The 21,434-nt window shown below is 38.5% G+C and overlaps 1 protein-coding gene across 3 annotated transcripts in view; it reads right to left on the reverse strand.

Annotated features, from left to right (window-relative positions):
• The window catches only part of cped1 (cadherin-like and PC-esterase domain containing 1), a 203,767-nt gene that overhangs the window by 170,589 nt on the left and 11,744 nt on the right, over positions 1-21,434 (reverse strand). For all 3 annotated transcript variants that reach the window (XM_087997182.1, XM_087997183.1, XM_043709611.2), the window contains exon 2: positions 5,927-6,104. In XM_087997182.1, coding sequence (XP_087853308.1) covers positions 5,927-6,104 — 178 coding nt within the window. The remainder of the gene's footprint in view (positions 1-5,926; positions 6,105-21,434) is intronic.

Raw genomic sequence — 21,434 nt, forward strand, 5'->3', positions numbered from 1 at the left:
GGTTTCTAGGTGCTTAGATCAAAAAGAAAGGGCAATATGAAGAGTAGAGTACTGTTACTATTTTAGTTAACTATAATAGGGGCATAGGACAGCCTGAAAAAAATTGGGTCATACCTCCATTTCTCATTCTGTCTACAGTTCTGCTGTCATATTGTTTGACTGCTAGTAAGTATATTAGAAACCTTATGAATGCTTATGAAACAAAAGAAATTTCCAATTGCCGTAGGAGAGATGAAAATAGTAATGCAGGCATAGGAGTGTGAAAGGATAGGAATAGAACTACTAGTTCTTTGCAGAAAGTGCATTGGTGGGAACTAAGACTAAAGTACAACAGGGAGAAAAATAAATAGGAGAATAACTTTGTGATTTTAATTAGAGAAGTGTGAAAGTGATGGGGCAGAATAGGGAAAGGGTGCATTGAGCAAGAGTGAGGATCTGATAGGAAATGTTGAAGTGATGGGATCACAAAGAGGACTGAAATGATACATGTGAGGAACATGGAACAATGTGGTGAGGTATGCGAGTGGATAGATCAATGGATGGAGTATGATGAAATATGTAAGTGCATCAAGGGCCAGAGTATGAACAAGTGAGCCAATAGGATGGACAATAAATTGGGTGCGTAAGATAATGAGGCAGAAGAGAATTAGTGAAGTTTGACAGAGATGGAAAGAGGAAAAGCACAAAGGTCATTGAAAATCAGAGGGAAATAACTAACATAGGAGCATTTAAGAATCATAGCTTCATAGAATCTTACAGGACAGAAGGAGGCCATTCAACCCATTGTGCCTGTACCGGCTCCCAAAAGACCTACCCAGATGGTCCCACTCTCCAGTTATATGACAATAGACAATAGACAATAGGTGCAGGAGTAGGCCATTCAGCCCTTCGAGCCTGCACCGCCATTCAATATGATCATGGCTGATCATTCCTAATCAGTATCCTGTTCCTGCCTTATCTCCATAACCCTTGATTCCACTATCTTTGAGAGCTCTATCCAACTCTTTCTTAAATTAATCCAGAGACTGGGCCTCCACTGCCCTCTCCATTGACCTTGAAATTCAGACCTTTCAAATATATATCCAACTCTGTTTTGAAACCTCCCATGGAATCTGCTTCCACCACTCTCCCAAGTGGTGCATTCCAAATTCTAACAACTATCTCAGTAAGTGAGTAAGAATAAAGTAAGCAAAAGTGCATGAGGCATGGCCAACGGTGTAAAAACAGGAGAGAGAATAATGGAAGACAGCATGAGAATAGGCCAAAAATGTCAAGCTGTTTCACTGTACTCCTAATGCAACTCTGGTCAGACAGGATGAAAATTAGGTCAAGGCTCAGAAACAACAAAGCTCCACCATCCATGGCAGTATCTGCAGGACCACACAGAGACTAGAATTGTCCCCTTGCTTCAAGCTAATTCAGCGATGCAAGAGGGAGCAAGGTTGCTCATTCTTGCCTTAATGAAAAACTTAATCAGCAGCCTCTCCCAGAGATCTAAACCTGGAACGTGGTGTGGATTGATGAAGATAGCAAAAATTGAATGGAAATTGGGCAAATGTCTGTGCTCTGTCCATGTCTGTGTGGGTTTTCTCTGGGTGGTCCGGTTTCTTCCCACATTCCACAGATGTGCAGGTTAGGTGGATTGGCCATGCTAAATAACCCTGTAATGTTCAGGGATGTGCAGGCTAGGTGGAGTATTTATGGTAAATAGGGGGTTACGGGAATAAAGTGGAATGCTCTTCAGAGAGTCAGTACAGAATTGAAGGGCAAAATAGCCTCCATTGCAGTGATTCAATGGATTTTATGAACATAAAATGTTTGGTATCTTAAAAATACTCATACAGATACAGTATGTTTTTTGTGTGACACAGAGGTGGGAGGTATGGTCAAACCTCATGCTTATGGTTCAGAAGCAAAATGGTAACTAGTTTTAAGTTGAACAGCAAATAGTGGGATTTTATATTCTGATTTTCCTTTCATTGTCTTGAAACTGAACATAACAATGCAAAAACCTTTTTTATTCATTTCTATGTTATTACCAGTCTTGCACATGTTTATTTACAATCTGCTCTACAACCAAAGAAAAATAGATTTCTTAATCTTAAATAGGTCGAGTAACAAGTCAATCAGTTTCCAAAATAATAATTACAAACATGTGTGGTGCATATGCGCCGGACTGAAAGCTTACATTATCCCATTTTCCAACCTTATTTTTATATTTAAAATCACGAGAAAATGAGCTGAAGCAATTCGAAACTGGGAGACTAAAGTACCTCAATAAATAAAAATCTACTTCAATATAATTAGAAACAAAAATTACATGTGTACAACTTAAAACAGAAAAATAAAACTGGAAAGACTGGATAGGAAACAATATTATACATTGCTTACTGATATTTATCTATCATTTCTTCTTACATTTTTCAGGAATTTCCTTTACTTTTTGAAGTGAATACCCACCCTCTCCCCCAATGAATTTTACTAATTAAAATTGGCAGGAGTGAAAAATGGGATTCTTATTCCTACTTGTAATAAACAATATACTTTTAAAAGCAGCCAAATAAGTTTCATCTCAAAAAACAGTCCCCAGTTGTTGAATTTATCGAGGCAGTGAGGGGGTGGGGAGCGGTTGTTGAAAAGGGTGGAGGGTGGTTATGTTCTCCTAGTAAAATGCCTTTAATACTGTACTTCCAAAACTCCATTACACATAGATCTTTCTTGATCATTTTGCAGGCTTTTATTAGTAGTTTGTCCACGATGTGAAATAACTACCATTTTGTTCAGATGTACCTAATACAATTTTAGTTTTTATTTTCTCCACTACTCCATCGTAGCTGGAAGTAAGAACAAGAATAACTCATATGGAACACAGTTTATAGTCCTGTGATTACACTGGCATTCTGCAGTCAGACCGTCTGCTTTTTGCCCCACACTTGCTTTTATCTTTAGTACATGGTATTTAAACATAAGTGCTTGCTTACTTTGAAAGATAGCAAAATAAAAAATTGAAGCTATGGATACTTCAGTATTTATAGCTTTACAAAACTGCTGGTTATGAAGCTTGGTCTGCAGCCAGTAAACATTTCTGAGCAACATTCTGGATGGGTTTGGGGCTTGAGGCCTTTGGGGCATATGTAACTGCAGCAAAGAATGCACTCTAAGTATGTTCATGTGAAAAGAAAATGTTTGCTCTGCCAACATAAACATTTTGTTGAGAGAATGCACTTTACTGAATTATTTTTAAAAATATAACAGAATTGCAACATCCAATTTGTTACAGTATAGGATTATAGAAATTTTGTTGCAGAAACAGACGATTCAATCCTTCGCGCCCCTCTACCAGAGCCAGCACCATCTGGGGCCCTGATTAGTTTCTTTCCCAATGGCTCCTCTTTAAGGCTACATATAGATTTTCAGGTTTTACTCTTTTGGGTCTCACTAACTCCTTTAGATGAATCCATCAATATCCTCAATAATGATCAACTCCCTTAAACTCAAAGCTTCAAGGCACAAGAAATGCACAACTTTCCTAGATACCACAGTACTTAAATTGGCATAAAACAACAGTTAATAGTTAGCAAAACAAAAACTGAAACATTCTTTCACACAGGAAAAACTATCACGCTAAACACACCTTCCACAGACTGGTTATGTCATGGCTATTCAATTTGCGCTCAAGTATGTCTCTCATTTTCTTCTGAATGTTGAGCCCACTTCTCCTAGCAAAATACCTTTAATACTGTAGTTCCAAAACTCCAATACACACAGATCTTTCTTGATCATTGTACAGACTTTTATCAGTAATTTGTCCACGATATGAAATAACTACCATTTTGTGCAGATGTACCTAATACAATTTTAGTTTTTATTTTCTCCATTACTCCATCGTAGCAGGAATAACTCATATGGAACACAGTTTATAGTCCTGTGATTATACTAGCATTCTGCAGTTGGATTGTCCACATGTGGTAATGCAGTCCATGTTTTAATAACCCTTTGGCAAATGCTCAAATAGTGAAGAGATTAAGTCAGGATAACCAAGGCCAGCATACTGAAGGACTGGCTTTCTGTAGAAGGTTCAGCAAAGAAATGCTGTCCTTTTTGGAGAAACCTCCTATGGTGGTAGTAACAGAACATTAGTGGCTATGTAAGTAAATGTAGTATCTCACATCCAAGGGAGTAAATGCCTTTGTTTACTTTGCACTTGAGATCAACAATTTGCATTTATATAGAGCCTTGGTCATTGATTTAAAGCATCCCAAAGTGCGAGCCTGATCATGGAATGCGAGGCTCAATAATTAAATAGCTAACTTGGTACAGTATCATTATGGCACATGCCATGCACCAAACCTTTGGCAGGCTTTTATTCCTACCTTCTCTGGTCTGTCAGGTTTACTCTGGATATCAATAATCCAAAGCAGTTCCAACAGAGTATACCCAACTGTTCGTTATTGAAGCAAAATGTGACAATAATTGTATACATTACAAGCTTACCCACACAATGCTTACAATGAAAAGTGTATATCGACTTGTCTGAAGGTCAGAATGATACACACGATCAGCCTGCTCCCTCTCAACATTCAGTCATTGATCAGATGACTCCTGCTCTTGAGCTAGCTAATTATCGATGTAAGGAGCATTCTCTTATATTCCGTTCCATGCATGCAGCTTGTGTAATCAATAGTTGAAATGGTCGCATATTCAGAGATTGATTAATTAACTACCAGCAAAGATTACAAGTGTGTTACATCTCCCACAGTAGATTCTTCTCCCACTCATTAGGATAGCTGCTTGTTTCCTACAGAAGGAGGCTTATCGCTTGATTTTACCGAACCTTGGCACCAGGCCACCTTGCTCATGGCTGCTCATAAATGCTATTTCCTTACAGTTTTCATGTCACCAATCAATAGTATGATACTAACACAGCACAACCCTTTAGTCAATTGCTTTGTTTTGCTATCAAATAGGATGCTGCCTGGCCTGCTGTGTTTTTCCAGCACCACATTTTTCAACTCCACATCTAGTGCCCTGTATTTGTTTTTAACAAAGCATGGCCCAGACATGATTTAAGTCCATCTCCACTTAATTTAAACATACATATCCTTTCTGTAAACACAGAGAATACTTAAGTCAACATTTCATTATGGCAGGCTTCATATATTTCTTCTCATTTAAGTCACCCAGCAAATTTAGAGTTACTATCTACATGTTCAGTTCCACTATACAGGCAGATCACATCCAGGTTACTCCCAGGTTAAACTGTTGCTGACTCTTGAATATGCTCGAATATCAAACAAACCCTGCAAATCATGACTCAAAGCTCACTCCCTGTACAAGCATCCACCATATTAATTGTTCTTGGACTCAACCTTTTCAATTGCCTTTTCAATTTCTGTAAGGAACTACCATGTGATAAATATCTCAAAACAAATATTACATTTAATCCACCAGGTGTAAACACCAGTTCAAGTGCTCCATAATCAACTCATAAGTCAGCAACCATCTAGCTTTCTTGAACTTTGCCAAAGATGTTTTTGGGTAATGTGTGTTCCCTTTCCAAGTGATTGCCAGGTTGCATTCTCCTGTTCTGTCACTGTGCTCTCTCTTTCTCAGTGGAGTAATTTGGGGACCTCTGTCAATGTTCTATTATACAAATGCTACATAACTCAGATCAAACAATGCAAAGGGAAATTTCAGAGTTGGCTAAAAATGAGATGCTATTATTTCTAATTTGAAGTTGGGTTCTAAACCTTATTTGTCTTTCAGCTGACCTCCGAACTGCAGAACCAAACAGACCGAAGGCTTTTCAGCAAAATGTTAAATATGGAACACAGATTTTAGACAGTTGACTGCTTTAAAACAGACAAGTATTTCCACTAAAAAACCTGTACAACAGTACATTTACAAAATAAACATAGTTTCTTACCATTATATTTGGAGCCCTCCCTGTAACTTGAACCTCCATTAACATTTGGAGATAGGACAAGTTCATAACCATATTGTACAAAAATTTGTTGATATAATCGAAGGTCAGGTGCACTAATGGAATTATAGCCTCGTAGCACAACTGTTTTCTTGCGATTGTTGAAGGCATTAGGTTCAATCTGTGAAAGATAAATAGTATACATTTGTTTTAAACATTGAACTAAAATTCTTCAAAATTGTTAACTTCACAATATCATTGATGTGTATTTCAGGTATGAAAAATGCAGGTGAGCAAAATCAGAAAATACAAGAAGCAATTACTTGGTAATGCAATGGACAAGATAACTGACTTTTCACTTTTGACCATTAGGTTTCAACCAGCCTAGAGTAGCAGAATGAAAATTTTCTTACTCTCTGCTGTTAAAAGTGTCTCACCAATGAATCATAGAAACTTGCTTCACCAAAGGAGAGCAATAGTCCATTGTGCATCTGCGAGGTCCTGGCTCTTGATTCTCATTTTCTATCCATTAATCTACTAGATTCTCATCTTCAAGTACTTAGAGTCATAGAGTCTCACACAGCACAGAAACAGACCCTTCAGTTCAACATATCCATGTTAATCAAGTTTCCCAAACTAAACTCATCCCACTTGCTTGCATTTGGCCCATATCCCTCTAAACCTTTCCTATTCATGTACCTATCCACATGTCTTTTAAATGTACCTGCATCAATCATTTCCTCTGGCAGGACATTCTACATATGAATTACCCTCTCTGTGAAAAAGTTATCCCTTCGGTTCCTTTTAAATCTTTCACCTCTCACCTTAAAAATATGCCCCCTAATTTTGAACTCCTCATTCTTACGGAAAAGACCTTTGCTATTCACCTTATGTATGCCCCTCATGATGTTATAAACCTCTCTAAGGTCACCCCTCAATCTCCTACTCTCCAGTGAAAAACGTCCCAGCCTATCCAGCATCTATCTATAACTCACATGACTCCATCCCGGCAAAATCCTGATAAATATTTTCTGAACCCTCTCCATTTAATAATATCCTTCTTATAGTTGGGTTACCAGAACAGTGCTGAAAATGTGTTGCTGGAAAAGTGCAGCAGGTCAGGCAGCATCCAAGGAGCAGGAGAATCGACGTTTCGGGCCCTTCTTCAGGAATGAGGAAAGTGTCCAGAACAGTGGACAGTGACCAGAACAGTGGACAGTACTCCAAAAGTGGCCTCACCAATGTCCTGTACAACGTCAACATGACGTCCCAAATCCTATACTCAATGGCCTGAGCAATGAAGAGAAGCATGCTAAACACTTTCTTAACCACCCTGTCTACTATGTACCTGAACCCCTCAGTCTCTCTGTTCAACAACACTAAGCAGGGCCCTACCATTAACTGCATAATTACGTGTCCTATATCAATCTAGATCCAAGATAGTTGGTGAGATAGAAACCAAGTCACTTCTCTTTATTGATAGAGTGTACTCCAGACACAAGCCCCATTTGTTTTCCCCTTGATATCTACCTATGCAATTAATTACTGCCAAATTCATGCTTCACTACTTGAGACACGAAACAGTTCACCTCTTCTATTGAAATAAAACTTTGAGATATATAAATATTTCTTGAACAAAACAAATGAAAATTAATTGGGGCAGAATGGTGGCCCAATGGTTAGCACTGTTGCTTCAAAGCACCAAGGACCCTTGTCTTTGTGGAGTTTACAAATCCTCGCTGCGCCTGCGTGGGTTTCTGTTGGATGCTCCAGTTTCCTCCCACAGTCCAGAGATGTGCAGGTTAATTGGACTGGCCATGTTAAATTGTCCATTTTGACCAGAGATGTGCAGAATCGATGGAATAGCCATGGAAAATGCAGAGATGGCGTAGGGGTTGGATCTGTGTGGGATGCTCTTCCTCACTGAGAATATCATAAATCTTGTTGTACTTGAATAGCATCTGAAAAATTGGCATGTGAAGCCTCACTGTTCAGAATTAGTTTTTTTAAAATCCAAGATTCTATAGCTCTGGGTCACCCAAGTCTGGAAATTTGGGCATGCCTTATTGTGACTTTAATTTCCTTCATGTTTTATTTGCTATCAAGACTTTCTCAATAGTAATATTTCAATTATATCAGTGTAGACTTGATGGGTTGAATAGCCTCCTGCTTCTGTACTGTAGGAATTCTATGATAAACAAGATAATATTTTCTAATTTCTACATCTGACCTTATAATGCAACAGAGAAATTACATTTTCATATTCTCCAGAATACAATCAACTCAATAGCCCTCCTTTCTTCATACAAAATAAATTGATATTAAAAAATCTGAAAAAAATATGCTTGCTCATTTTCTGGTAACTCCTTACATCATCAGGTTTTCTTTGATGCTCTTCAATCATTTCTTAGAGCAAGCACATTTTTTGTAAAGTCTGATAACTGAGTACTGGTGTCAACTCACTTTATTTTAAAAATCTCTTTTCTTTCTAACCTTCCCTTTATGTAACATGACCAATCCTCAACATTTTCTGAGAAATCTCCTTTAGTGAATGCACGTCATCCCAAAGAGAAGGGTTATCCATATATTCTATGATTAACTTTTCTCAGATTGCCCTTGTGAGACATTTCCCTTAGAGTTTTGGATAAATGCATTCATGTTATTACAACTTTTACGAGCACCAATATTTCCTCATCTAAAGGAACTTCTAACTACATTTTTTATTTTCTTGGTTTGCCACGCTAGCAGACATTTGTTATTCTTCCTCACTGAGAATATCATAAATCTCGTTGTACTTGAATAGCATCTGAAAGATTAGCATGTGAAGCTTCACTATTCAGAATTAGCTTTTTTTATCTATGGTTCTATATCTCTGGGTCACCCAAGTCTGGAAATTTGAGCATGCCTTGTTCTGATTTTAATTTCCTTCATGTTGTATTTGCTATCAAGACTTTCTCAATAGTAATATTTCAATTACAGTACTTAGGACTAATTTGTTTTACCCATTCACAGGATGAGGGCATCACTGGGTAACAAGCATTTATTGCCTATCCCAGCAGGTAGTTAAGAGTTAACCATGTTGCTGTGGGTCTGGAGTCACATGTAAGGCAGACCAGGTAAGGTCAGCAGTTTCCTTGCCTAAAGGACATTAGTGAACCAGATGGGCTTTTACAACAAACGATAATGGGTTCCTGGTCATCACAGACTCTTGATTCCAGATTTTTATTTAATTCAAATTCCATCATCTGCCATGGCAGGATTCAAACCCAGGTCCCCAGAACATTACCTGGGTCCCTGGGTTAAGAGTCCAGTGTTAATATCACTAGGCCATTGCCTCCCCTCAATCAATCATAATTGGCAATAGGATCTAGTCTGTGTGCACAGCCAGTTTAACTGTCCATTCATCTCTCAGAGAGAGAGTGTCAGATTTATTAGGAAGCAATTAGCACTTTCCAAATAAGACCATTTATCCAAAGTCACTCATGACTTATTATGCTTGGAGAGAATGCGGCCAAGAGGAGATTTGATAAAAGTTTTCAAAATAATGAGCTGGGTGGACAAAGTAGATACAGAGAAGCTGTTCCTGCTTGTAAAGTAAAGAATGAGTGGGCATAGATTTAAAGTGATATGTGAATGAAGCAAAAGTGACATGAGAAAAAAACGTTTTCACACAGTGAGTCATTAGGGTATGGAATGCACTGCAGGCAGGTTCAATTGAGGCATTGGATGATTATTGGTTTGCAGGGGTACGGGGACAAAGGGAAGAGATTGGCACAAAATAATAGAGCAGCTGCAGGCATGATTGGCCAAATGGTCTTCCTCTTAGGATTTTTTACCTGTGAGAAAATGGTTTTCTTTTTCCTTCAAATTTCTTTCTCCTGATGCCAAAAAACAACTGTTCAATTTTTTGATGAGCGACATTAGGTCTTGTTAAAGGAATACTATAATGCCTGGCCTGCGTAAACTGTAAATGTACCTAGTTCCCAAAAATATTGCTTTGTCGTTTCCCACTTCCAGTTTCATTCAAGCCTTTTGTTTAAGTTTAGACAGCTTGCTAAACAATAAGGATATTTTACTTGACATTATGCTGAATAGTGGTTTACTGCAGCTAATGGCACAGGGAATCAGCACTCATTTTACTGATTTCCTTATACCTTAAGTGGGAAGGTCTTTCAAATTCTCTAATCTTATTTCAATGCTTAGTATTTAAAGGATCTGGCGATCATTTTAACCAATCCACTCTACACATTAAATATGTGTTCACTGTCCAACAAGGCACAAGTGAATTAATCTAGGATTAAATCATTCATCACTAAGCTGAAGCATAAGATAGTATAATTTCCTCTGCATTATCAATATCACCATTTTCCAAACCTTTCATGTAGTGCCTACGTTTGAAAACCCTGTTATTCCATTCAGGACAATTCATTCTGTAAAGTCATATCTAAAATACCCATTAACACTAAAAGATGTTCTGAAGGGTCATTCATCTGAAGTAGTTTCAATTCCTGTCAACTATTAGAACTTAAGAATATTAAAAATAGGAGCAGGAGTAGGCCACCTGGCCCATCAAGCTGTTCCGCTATTCAATCAAATCATTGTTGATATTTTCATGGACTCAGCCACCCGCTCACCATAATCTTTAATTCCTTTACAGTTCAAAAATCGATCTTTGCTTTAAAATATTCAGTGAGGTAGCCTCAACTGCATCACTGGGCAGGGAATTCTGCAGATTCACAAACTTTCAGGTGAAGAAGTTTCTCCTCAATTCAGTCCTAAATCTGCTCCCCTCTAATTCTATTAGAATTGGCAATGGTGTCTCCATCCTCATCCCTTATAGTTTTATTCTCCTTTTGTACTGATGTTTTCAACCTGTGTCAGGGTGGTCTCGCGTTATTGCCACTAAAAATGAATCACCCATTCTTTGTACTACTGCTGAAGAGTCCCATTTGATCTTCAAAAAGGTGGACTTCAAAAAAAAAACAGGTGGCATGGTGGCTCAGTGGTTCACACTGCTGCCTCACAGTGCCAGGGACCCGGGTTCAATTCCAGCCTCGGGTGACTGTGTGGAATTTGCACATTCTCCCTGTGTCTGCGTGGGTTTCTTCCAGGTGCTCTGGTTTCCTTCTACCCTCCAAAGATATGCAGGTTAGGTGAATTGGCCATGCTAAATTTCCCATAGTGTTCTGAGATGGGTAGGTTAGGGGTGAATGAGAGTAATAGGGATGGGTTTGGGTGGGTTACTCTTCGGAGAGTTGCTATGGACTTGTAGAGTCAAAGGGCCTGTTTCCACACTGTAGGGATTCTATGATTGATCCACAAAGATTGCTGAGAATGAATGTGTTCACAAAATTGTTAAGGCTTCTGGACGTCTGTTGCAAAATCATATTTCTTTCTGAAAATCTAATACATTACAACAACTTAGCACTGTACAATAATTTAACAGCATGCACTGAATTAGGAATCTCCAAATAGAATGTTTGCAATTTTGCATTTATTTGGTTAAATTCATAATATATTCTTTGGTAAAATGTCCATGCTGATTTCTAAACATATTTAAACCTGACCACATCTCATATATATTTAATACTTCATCTTCCCTAAGAATTCCTTAGTGTTCAATTGTTAAACCTCTAGCTCAGAGAATACTTTACATCTGATCTTGCTTCTAGTTTTAAACAAGTGCCAAGGCCACACCTTGCTTTATTTTTGATAATGATGTAACCCATATCCACTTCATTTTTCACTTATCATAAGATTCAGCTTCACAAAACATCAATGGAAGTCATAATCTGACACTTTGCACTTGGATTCAGTCATTCTTCACCAAAATGACACCAATTGCAACTTTCTGTCTGAAAATACTTTTTAGTTTCCAATCTCTACCTTTAAGCAAACTCATCAATCTACATCCAAGCCAATCTGTGAGACAGAAACCAAAATATCTTTCTTTGTGGTTGTAGTTTGTTAACTACTTAGTCTTTCAGCTTCTTTCACACACCAGTCCCATCTTTTATCCCTTGGTTTCTACCCAATAGATTAATTCATCAATTAACCCCAATCACCTGCTTAGTTACTTGCTAAATTAACAATCAACTCCATTTAAAGTTACAATATTTCTGAAATTAGTTTCCATCATCTTTTCAGGTTGAGTGCTCCAGATCTCAATAATGCTCAACTGACAATGGCTTTCATCATCTTAAAAATCTGACTAATAATTTTATCTTCATTATAAATGACATGGACCTATGACACAAAATTGTCTGGAACAACTTTAATAAGCAAATTCAAAAGCTGCAGAGGTAACCAACATGACACTGCGTGATAAAACTTATATGGGTGCAAGAGTATTGGACCAAGGTCAGAATTAAACTAAACTAAGGTCAGAATTAAACTGTTGCAGTGAAGCAGAGAGATAGGGTTAGAATATTCCCAGTCCTACATTTAGCCTGACAGTGCTCAGTAATAACATTAAAACACTAAAATTCTGATGGGTAAAATGGTGCAAGTATTTTGGACATTAAGCAAGATTTTAACCCATTCAAAACCTATCCACTTGAACAGGGTTAAAAATCATAACGATAGGTTCCTTCCTTCCAAATATTCATTAATAAAAGGAATTTGCTAGGTACTTTTTAAAATCAAATCCATGACTAACTACATGAGAAAGAAACTAGCAATATTTAAAACAAAATTGAAGAAATAAAACAGAATGTAATGAAATTAAACAATAAACGACTAAGATAGCAGGAATTTCTTTTTACTTCATTTTGTGGAATGTTGCCGTCTGCTGCCCTTGTCCTTCTTGGTGGAACTGGTCATGGATTTGGAAAATGTTGTTTGAGAATCTTTGCTAATCTGCTTGGTAGGATCAAAAGGTAAATATGGATGACATAGATCATTTTCCTCATCGGCATTCATCTATCCAGCTGGTGATAAAATCTCTCCATTGCAACATCTAATTGAATGTTAGAGGTTTTGCCTCCACTATTTTAAGCAGCAGATTGAACCCAATAGTTCTGGATCTACTTCTTCCATTTTTTAATAAATATATCTGATAGCTATAAAATAATCTTGTATGCCTCGCTCTGTCTAAACAGCCTATGATCTATATGTCCTTGTATGTTATAATCTATCTGACCTTGTATGTTATGACTGTCTGCACTGCTTGCAAAACAAAACTCTTCACTGTACTTAGGTACATGTGACAACAACAAATCAAATAATATTTTCCTTCAAGACAATAAAATCTATGCTTTCCCTATCTTACTTCATAACAGAAATCTCGCAAAGGAGGGAGCAGCATTGAAGGTTTCTCCCCATTTTCTCCATTAGTGAGTCGGTTCTCTTTGTTTCAGAGATCAGGATTGAATACAGACAGCAGTTTCATTATGATTTATTCCAATATATGCTCCCCTGTTTTGTCTACACAGTTATACGTTCTGACTGACTTTATTGAGTGCAGCTGAATATTGGCTGGACTTGTTGAGTATCAAGTTTACCAATATTTCAAATTCATCCCCACTTCATCTTTTATTAACAACCATGTAAGGACTATATGCCATATGTGATATTCATCTTCCCAACCTGCATTACCAAAGGGCCAATAGTCTAAATCTTGTTCTGCTTGCATTGGTTGGAATGTTATACAGTATCAAAAATTAAGTGAAAAGATCAATGAAAAGGTTTTTAACAGGCAATTAGAGCAGAATATGATGGCAATATTCTGTGTGTCAGGGAGCATCTGTACAGAGAGAAATGGAGTTGAGAGTTAGATTTTAAGCTGGGCTAGGGTCTTCCCAGATCTCTCAGTGTAAATATTATATCCTTGGCCAGTCTTGGCCTGAGAATGAAGGCATGTTTTCTCTGACATGAACTAATTCTTCCCCTCATCAAACTTGGTCTGTCTGACTTGATCTGAACTAGTTTCAGGCACAGCTTGTGTTGGAGTCACTACTGGTACTCTACTAGTATTCCAACAATTTAACTAATCAGACTCATTTGATTTTTTCCAACTCACTTCTTCACAAAGTCTGAAGGTAAAGCATGAACCATACAAACCAAACCTTTCCAGTACTTAACACTTTGACTTTGCTGTAGGTTGTCTTTTATGAATCAATGCAGCTGGTATTATACCAGTAACTGTATGAAGTGTGTTATGATAAATAAACAAAAAAAATCACTAGTTCGTGATTTAATGTCATCTAACATTTCTTCTCATTTGTGTCTAGCATTTGCTAATAAGAGTACGCTAACAATTTGTGGTGTGTTCACTGCTGCTCCATTAAAGTAAGATCATATAGTGGAACTTTGATGTGTGTTATCTCATTCATTTTCATGAAATGTGAAAACTTTTCCAAACAAAACTGAGATCCACTGTCAGACATAATTTCATCTGGAACCTATAAGAAGCAATCAAATTACACATCTCTAAAATGTTGCTTGTTGTTGATCACTTCACCAAATACATCCCAACCCACTTGGAATGGCTATCAATCACAATGAATAGCTATCTGCCTTCAAATTCTGAAAAATAAATGTATAACCTCTGCCACACTCTAGCTGGCCATTTCCATGGTTGCAAAATTATTGATAATGTGTTTTTTTTTAACAACTTGACAAGCTCTTCACTGTTTCTCTACGTCTTCTCTGTCCTTAATCTATCCCTGGCCACAAAGATACCTTCTTGCTGCACTCTTTGATAAATCAACACTAATTGTTGATCATGAAAGTCATATAGCAACTGTGACCAGTATCTTCCTGGGATTATAACTTTAGCTCACTACATAACAATCTTTATTGACTATCAACTCATTCTTATAGGATAAAACAAATTTCAGTCCGGTCTCTGTGATGGCCAATCATATGTGATATAGCTGTAAATTCTTGAGATTGTGGGGACCTACTAAGTGGCCCTATCAATACCACCTGCTTTGACTGATAAATCAGCTACATATGAAAAGCAAAATACATCCTTCCCATTGAGTTCTATGTTGGATGTAGCTGTTTATCTAGCATTCAATGAGCTTGTCATCATCTGAAATTAATGTAACAGATACACAGGCAATATCAAAGTTCAACTCTGCATTTGGGCCACAGTTCGAGACGGAATTGGAACATTTGGACTCAGCATGGCTGTCAGTAGCTTATGGTCAATTTTGTTTATGAAACTATGACAATATGAGTATTTCTGGAGCCCTACTTCAAAAACCTTGCTCAGAATGTAACTTCAGTTATTGGCACTGGAGGTGCAGAAGGCAAATGTCACGCTTCTCTACTCACTTGTAAACTCTTCAATGATATCCTGGAGCTGTGATCACTTAAATCCAACAACCACAACCATATTCCTTTGAGCCAAGCATGACTCCAACCAGCATAGAATTTTTCCCCTGATTCACATTGGTTCTAGTTTTGCTAGGGCTCCTTGATGCCACTCTCAGCCAAATGTGTATTTAATGTCAAAGGAAGTCAGTCTCACCTCAGCTCTTTCATAAATACTTGAGACAAACTGCTCTTGAAGAAGGACATTGATGTTCCATCCCCACTGTACGTTCCGCACCCCTTTCACATTTACTGCTTCTTTCAAATGGTTTTCAACATGGAAGCGTTGATTCAGCGGCCAAGGGGAGTGCAGCACGTAGTAATCAGCAGCAGGTTTCCTTGCCCATATTTGACCTGATGCCATTAGATTTCGTGGGATTTGGTGTCAATATTGAGGTCTGCTAGGAGAATGCCCTTCTGACTGCATACCACTGTGCCACCACCTCATCAGTGATGATAATGGACACTCTCTGTAAGTACAATTGCATGAAAATGACTATGTCAGGCTTTTGCTTAAACTAGTCTATGAAAGGTTGCTACCAGTAGTCTCTGGATGTTGGTAAAGAGGACATTGCAGGGTAAATAGGGCTGAATTTGCTGCTGTAATTTCTGATGCCAAGGTCAATGACAAGTGATCTGTCTGGGTTCATTCCTTTTTAAAGGATTTTTAGCAGTGTGGCTTGCTAGGCCACTTTAGAGGGTAATTCAGAGTCATTCAAATTGCTGTTGGCTTGGGCTCACATACAGATCAGACCAGATAAGGATGACAGATTTTTGTCTCCAAAAGGACATTACTGAACCAGATAATTTTATGGCAATCAACAGTGGTCATCAGTAAATTTGTAAATCCATAGTGGGATTCAAATCCAGGACTCCAGACTATTTCTTGAGTTGTTAGATTATTGGGCCAATGACAATTATAGAACATAGAACATAGAACAATACAGCACAGAACAGGCCCTTCGGCCCAAGATGTTGTGCCGAACATTTGTCCTAGCTTAAGCACCCATCCATGTACCTATCCAATTGCCGCTTAAAGGTCACCAAAGAATCTGACTCTACCACTCCCACAGGCAGCGCATTCCATGCCCCCACCACTCTGGGTAAAGAACACACCCCTGACATTTCCCCTATACCTTCCACCCTTCACTTTAAATTTATGTCCCCTTGTAACACTCTGTTGTACCCGGGGAAAAAGTTTCTGACTGTCTACTCTATCTATTCCTCTGATCATCTTATAAACCTCTATCAAGTCACCCCTCATCCTTCGCCACTCCAACGAGAAAAGGCCTAGCACTCTCAACCTATCCTCGTACGACCTATTCTCCATTCCAGGCAACATCCTGGTAAATCTTCTCTGCACCCTCTCCAAAGCTTCCACATCTTTCCTAAAGTGAGGCGACCAGAACTGCACACAGTACTCCAAATGTGGCCTAACCAAAGTCCTGTACAGTTGCAACATCACTTCATGACTCTTGAATTCAATCCCTCTGCTAATGAACGCTAATACACCATAGGCCTTCTTACAAGCTCTATCCACCTGAGTGGCAACTTTCAAAGATCTATGAACATAGACCCCTAGATCCCTCTGTTCCTCCACCTCACTAAGAACCCTACCATTAACCCTGTATTCCGCATTCTTATTTGTCTTTCCAAAATGGACAACCTCACACTTGGCAGGGTTGAACTCCATCTGCCACTCCTCAGCCCAGCTCTGCTCTGCTCTGAGACACCATTGCCTCCACTTAATATTTCTGGACACATTGTAATATACACACATTTGCTATCTTCCAAGTTATTTTACACAACCTGAATTCATTGCCACATGCCTTTGACCAAAACCTTGGAGCACCCCTCCTCAAAAATTCAATGGGTGCAGTAATGTTGCCAAGTTTTGTACCAATATACCATAATCATTAGATCTAAGAAAGCCTGAGCTTAGCAATATTCTGATGGTGTGGTATACTTCTTCATGCTGTACTTCACCTTGAGTAGTTGTAACCCATGTGACCCAAATACTTTAAATAATTTTGAAATGATTTACATTTGACTGCCTTTGCCTCAGCTCCAAACATTGGAGAACCTTCTTCAGCCTGTCATCATGGGCCTGCCTATTTGGAATTGAAGTAAATATGTCATCCAAGTAACACACGACTCCCTCAATTTCTCGAAAAAAATTATTCATTATTTTTGAAAAATTCCAGAGACTTTAAGAAAAAACAAATGGGAACTTGTGAGAATGAAACAGTCCATATGGATATTAATAATCAAATATGATTTTAACTCATTGTCTCATTCAAGCTGCAGAGAGGCATTTAGATTAGGCTAGATTCCCTACAGTATGGAAACAAGCCCTTTGGTCCAACAATTCCACACTGACCCTTCGAAGAGTAACCCACCCACATCCTGTATTTACCCCTGACTAATGCACAAAACACTATGGGCAACTTAGCACGGCCAATTCACCTAACCTGCACATCTTTGGACCGTGGGAGGAAACCCATGCAGACACAGGGAGAATGCGCAAACTCCACACAGACAGTCACCCGAGGTGGGAATCAAACTCGGGTCCCTGACGCTGTGAGGCAACAGTGCTAACCACTGAACCACCGTGCCCGTGACCCTGCCCCCCTAATTTTGCAGAGAATCTGGCCTCTGATAACAGTGAACAAAACCCACGACATTTGACAAATTATTGGGTGGATTATATTCTCATACCTGATTTATGGCTATTTTATCTTGCATCTCATATCAGATAAATTTGAGCACTCAGAAAAAGCTCGATGCAATCAATCACTTGGAAGTATGACTACAGATATTGTTGGACATAAATATATGAGAATTTATGCATCTGTATAAATGTTCATACAAGTTGGGAATCCTTTATCCGAAAAAAAACCAGGAACAACTGATTTTCGGATAAAGCATATTTACGGTTTTCAAATACAATCATCATTATTGATCCGTTTAGGCTCTTGGAAAAAAAAACTTTGTTTCATTGCTGCGCTTTGAAGTTTTTATTCCAAAGGACCCAATCTCAACATGTTTACAGGTTCATTCAGGTCTGTTTGAATCCACTTTGAAAAGGGCTTCGGTTTTCAGACATGTAGATAAAGAATAACCGAACTGTATATGCAGAAAAATGTAACGGATATAAAGATGCAATTGCATCTCAGGTTCCAGAACAGTAACCAAAATGACAGATTTGGTTCAAAATAGGATTTGCAGAAGCTGTGTACTTACTTGCAATGGATTTCAGAAGACACTGCTAATGTCTCTGAGTATCAAGTGCTAGACAGAATGAAGAAAATTTTACAACAAATTTCCTTTCCTTAAACTTCTGAACAAAAACACTTTTTGTTGTAGAACTATGAAAACATTGCTCTGTTTAAACAATTTGCCTGCCAAAATATTATATGCCTGACCCCAGTGCCCTCTGCTCAAGGATTATTTTAAATTATGCTGATGTTTCATGATTTCAAGTACTTTCTGTTGAATTGTTCAGAACCTGCCTCTTAAACTTAAAGTTAGCTAATGGCTGAAGATTCTGCATATGCCTCAAAAGGAGTCAAATTAGGCAGATTATGTTCCAAAGCTAAAAGAAAAACCTCTCTTACATCCATATTTTAAGCATTGGGGGACAGTGCAGACTGCCAAACACCAACAGGCTGAATGTTTAATATTATCTGGGCTAGTCAGAAGAACAGTATCCTCAACCACTCCTCATTTGACAAGCCCTTCATCCCCAGGCTCATTCTTGTAAAGCTCCTCTGGACCTCCTCCAACACCAGCATATCCTTCCTTAGGTGCAGGGTCCAAAATTGCTCAGAATATTCCATGTGGTCTGACCAGAACCTTGTACAATCTTAGTACATCTCTGCTCTTGTATTCTCACACTCTTGAAATGAATGCCTTCCGAACTGCCAACTGAACCTGCATGTTAACCTTAAGGGAATCCTGAACTAAGTAAATTTCTGTTGAATTCCATTTTCCGCTTCTTTGCTCACTTTTCCTGCCTATCCAAGTCATTCTGCAGTCACCCCCACCCCCACCCACCTCCTCAACATTACCTGTCCCTCCACTATATTTGTGTCAGCTGCAAACTTAGCAACACTGTCTTCAGTTCCTTTGGCCAAATTGTTAATGCATAATATGAATAGTCATGGTGTCAACACTGACCCCTGCTGAACTCACTAGTCACTGGCTGCCATCCTGAAAAAGACCCCTTTATCCCCATTCTCTGCCTTCTGCCAGTCAGCCAATCCTCTATCCATGGCAGTACCTTGCCCCTAACACCATGTCCTCTTACCTTATTTATCAGTCTGTTATGCAGCACCTTGTTAAAGTACTCTCAAAATCGAAATAGATCACAACCATGAATCTTCTTTGTCTAATTTGCTTGTTGCCTCCTCAAATAATTCTAACAGATTTGGGTGGCACAGGGGTTAGCACTGCTGCCTCACAGCACCAGAGACCCGGGTTCAATTCCCGACTCAGGCGACTGACTGTGTGGAGTTTGCACATTCTCCCCGTGTCTGTGTGGGTTTCCTCCGGGTGCTCCGGTTTCCTCCCACAATCCAAAGATGTGCAGGTCAGGTGAATTGGCCATGCTAAATTGCCCGTAGTGTTAGGTAAAGGGGTAAATGTAGGGGAATGGGTGGGTTGCGCTTCGGCGGGTCAGTGTGGACATGTTGGGCCGAAGGGCCTGTTTCCACACTGTAAGTAATCTAATCTAATCTAATCTAAAAAAAATTTGTCAGGTAAGACCTCTTTCAGACAAAGATGTGCTGACTCAACCCTGTTTTACCACGCAAGGCCTCTCAAACAAAAGGTAGGGGTGGTGGTGAGGAGAGGGAATTGGGGAGGGGGGGAGGACTGGACTGTGACAGGATTTCCACCCAGGGATTGGGGAATGGGAGTGTGTGGGATTCCCACACTGAGGCCCTAAATCCTGGTAAGGTCTACTTATGGCCTTTTCATATGTCAGGACTTAGCCACAGGAAGTGATATCATCTCTCCAGGCAGTGGGGAAGATCTCAGTTGGCTGATGCAATTTCATTCTATGGTACCTTTGTTTCTCTGAATCTGGTCTCATGGTACCCCTCAATTATAACTGCTCCACATTTGGTGGCTTAGATCCTGAACGCAGGAATTCCCTAAGCTCCACTGCCTTTCTTTTTTCTCTCTTTTAAGAAGTTCCTTTAAACTTCCTTGCTCAAGATTTTGGTCAACTACCTAAGATCAAATTTGTATAGAGTGCTATCAAATTTTGCTTCACAAATCTTCTGTGAAGAGCCATGTGACATTTTATTAAACTAAATTTTATTAAATTACTATTTCTGTACCTTAAGACAACAATTTGAAATGTAACATTTGTTTTGAAAAACATCTCAACAGGAATGATTGTATTGTGAATAATATTTTTTTTCCCACAAGCTGTTCATCCTAACTTCTTGGAGCTGAAATTGAAAATAACCCCAAATACAGCTGACGTTTATTTGTTTTGTCTCAAATGGATACTTTTCATATGTTAACATAGACGGCAGTTTCAATCTGTGTCATAAGATCTATTCATGACTGGCTCAAGAACAAAGTTTCCATTGCACTGAGTGTGATGAACTATTTCAGATGCTTGTTTGTTTGCCCTTTAAGCCCCCTAACATTTGCTGACACTGAAGTGATAAAACTCTGAAATGAATAAACAAGCAGATATTACCCCACTGTCCTGCATTCTGTTAGAAAACCTTTGTCACTCTTCATTTAAATAATTTAATTGTTAGTGCATATTAGTAACATGAGCACATTTGGACCACAATCAAATATAACAATGCCCAGAAATTAAAATGATTGTTATGTAACAAGCCTGACAGAACTATCATATGACCGCCTCACAAAATGTCTATCACTAATATAAGTTCTTACATAAGCTAACTTCATTATTTCAGCGTATTTGGTTCTTTTTTAAAGTTATCCTATGTATGGTGTTTGGTTTCATCTAATTGTTATAGCACATGACAACAGCTCATTGATTCAACTGATCAGTGAAACCTAATAATAAGAGACTAACTTCCTCCTACATTTCTTAAAAAAGTTTTTGAAGTGAGAAACTATAGCCCAAAAATCAATCAGAATGACATTTTATTTGATAAATGAAATAAACATAATTATATAACTCATTTTTCATCAATTT

The sequence above is a fragment of the Chiloscyllium plagiosum genome, unplaced genomic scaffold (assembly GCF_037043375.1).
Source record: "Chiloscyllium plagiosum isolate Xiang-an unplaced genomic scaffold, Cpla_swu_hap1 HiC_scaffold_19, whole genome shotgun sequence".
In the NCBI taxonomy this organism is placed as follows: Eukaryota; Metazoa; Chordata; class Chondrichthyes; order Orectolobiformes; family Hemiscylliidae; genus Chiloscyllium; species Chiloscyllium plagiosum.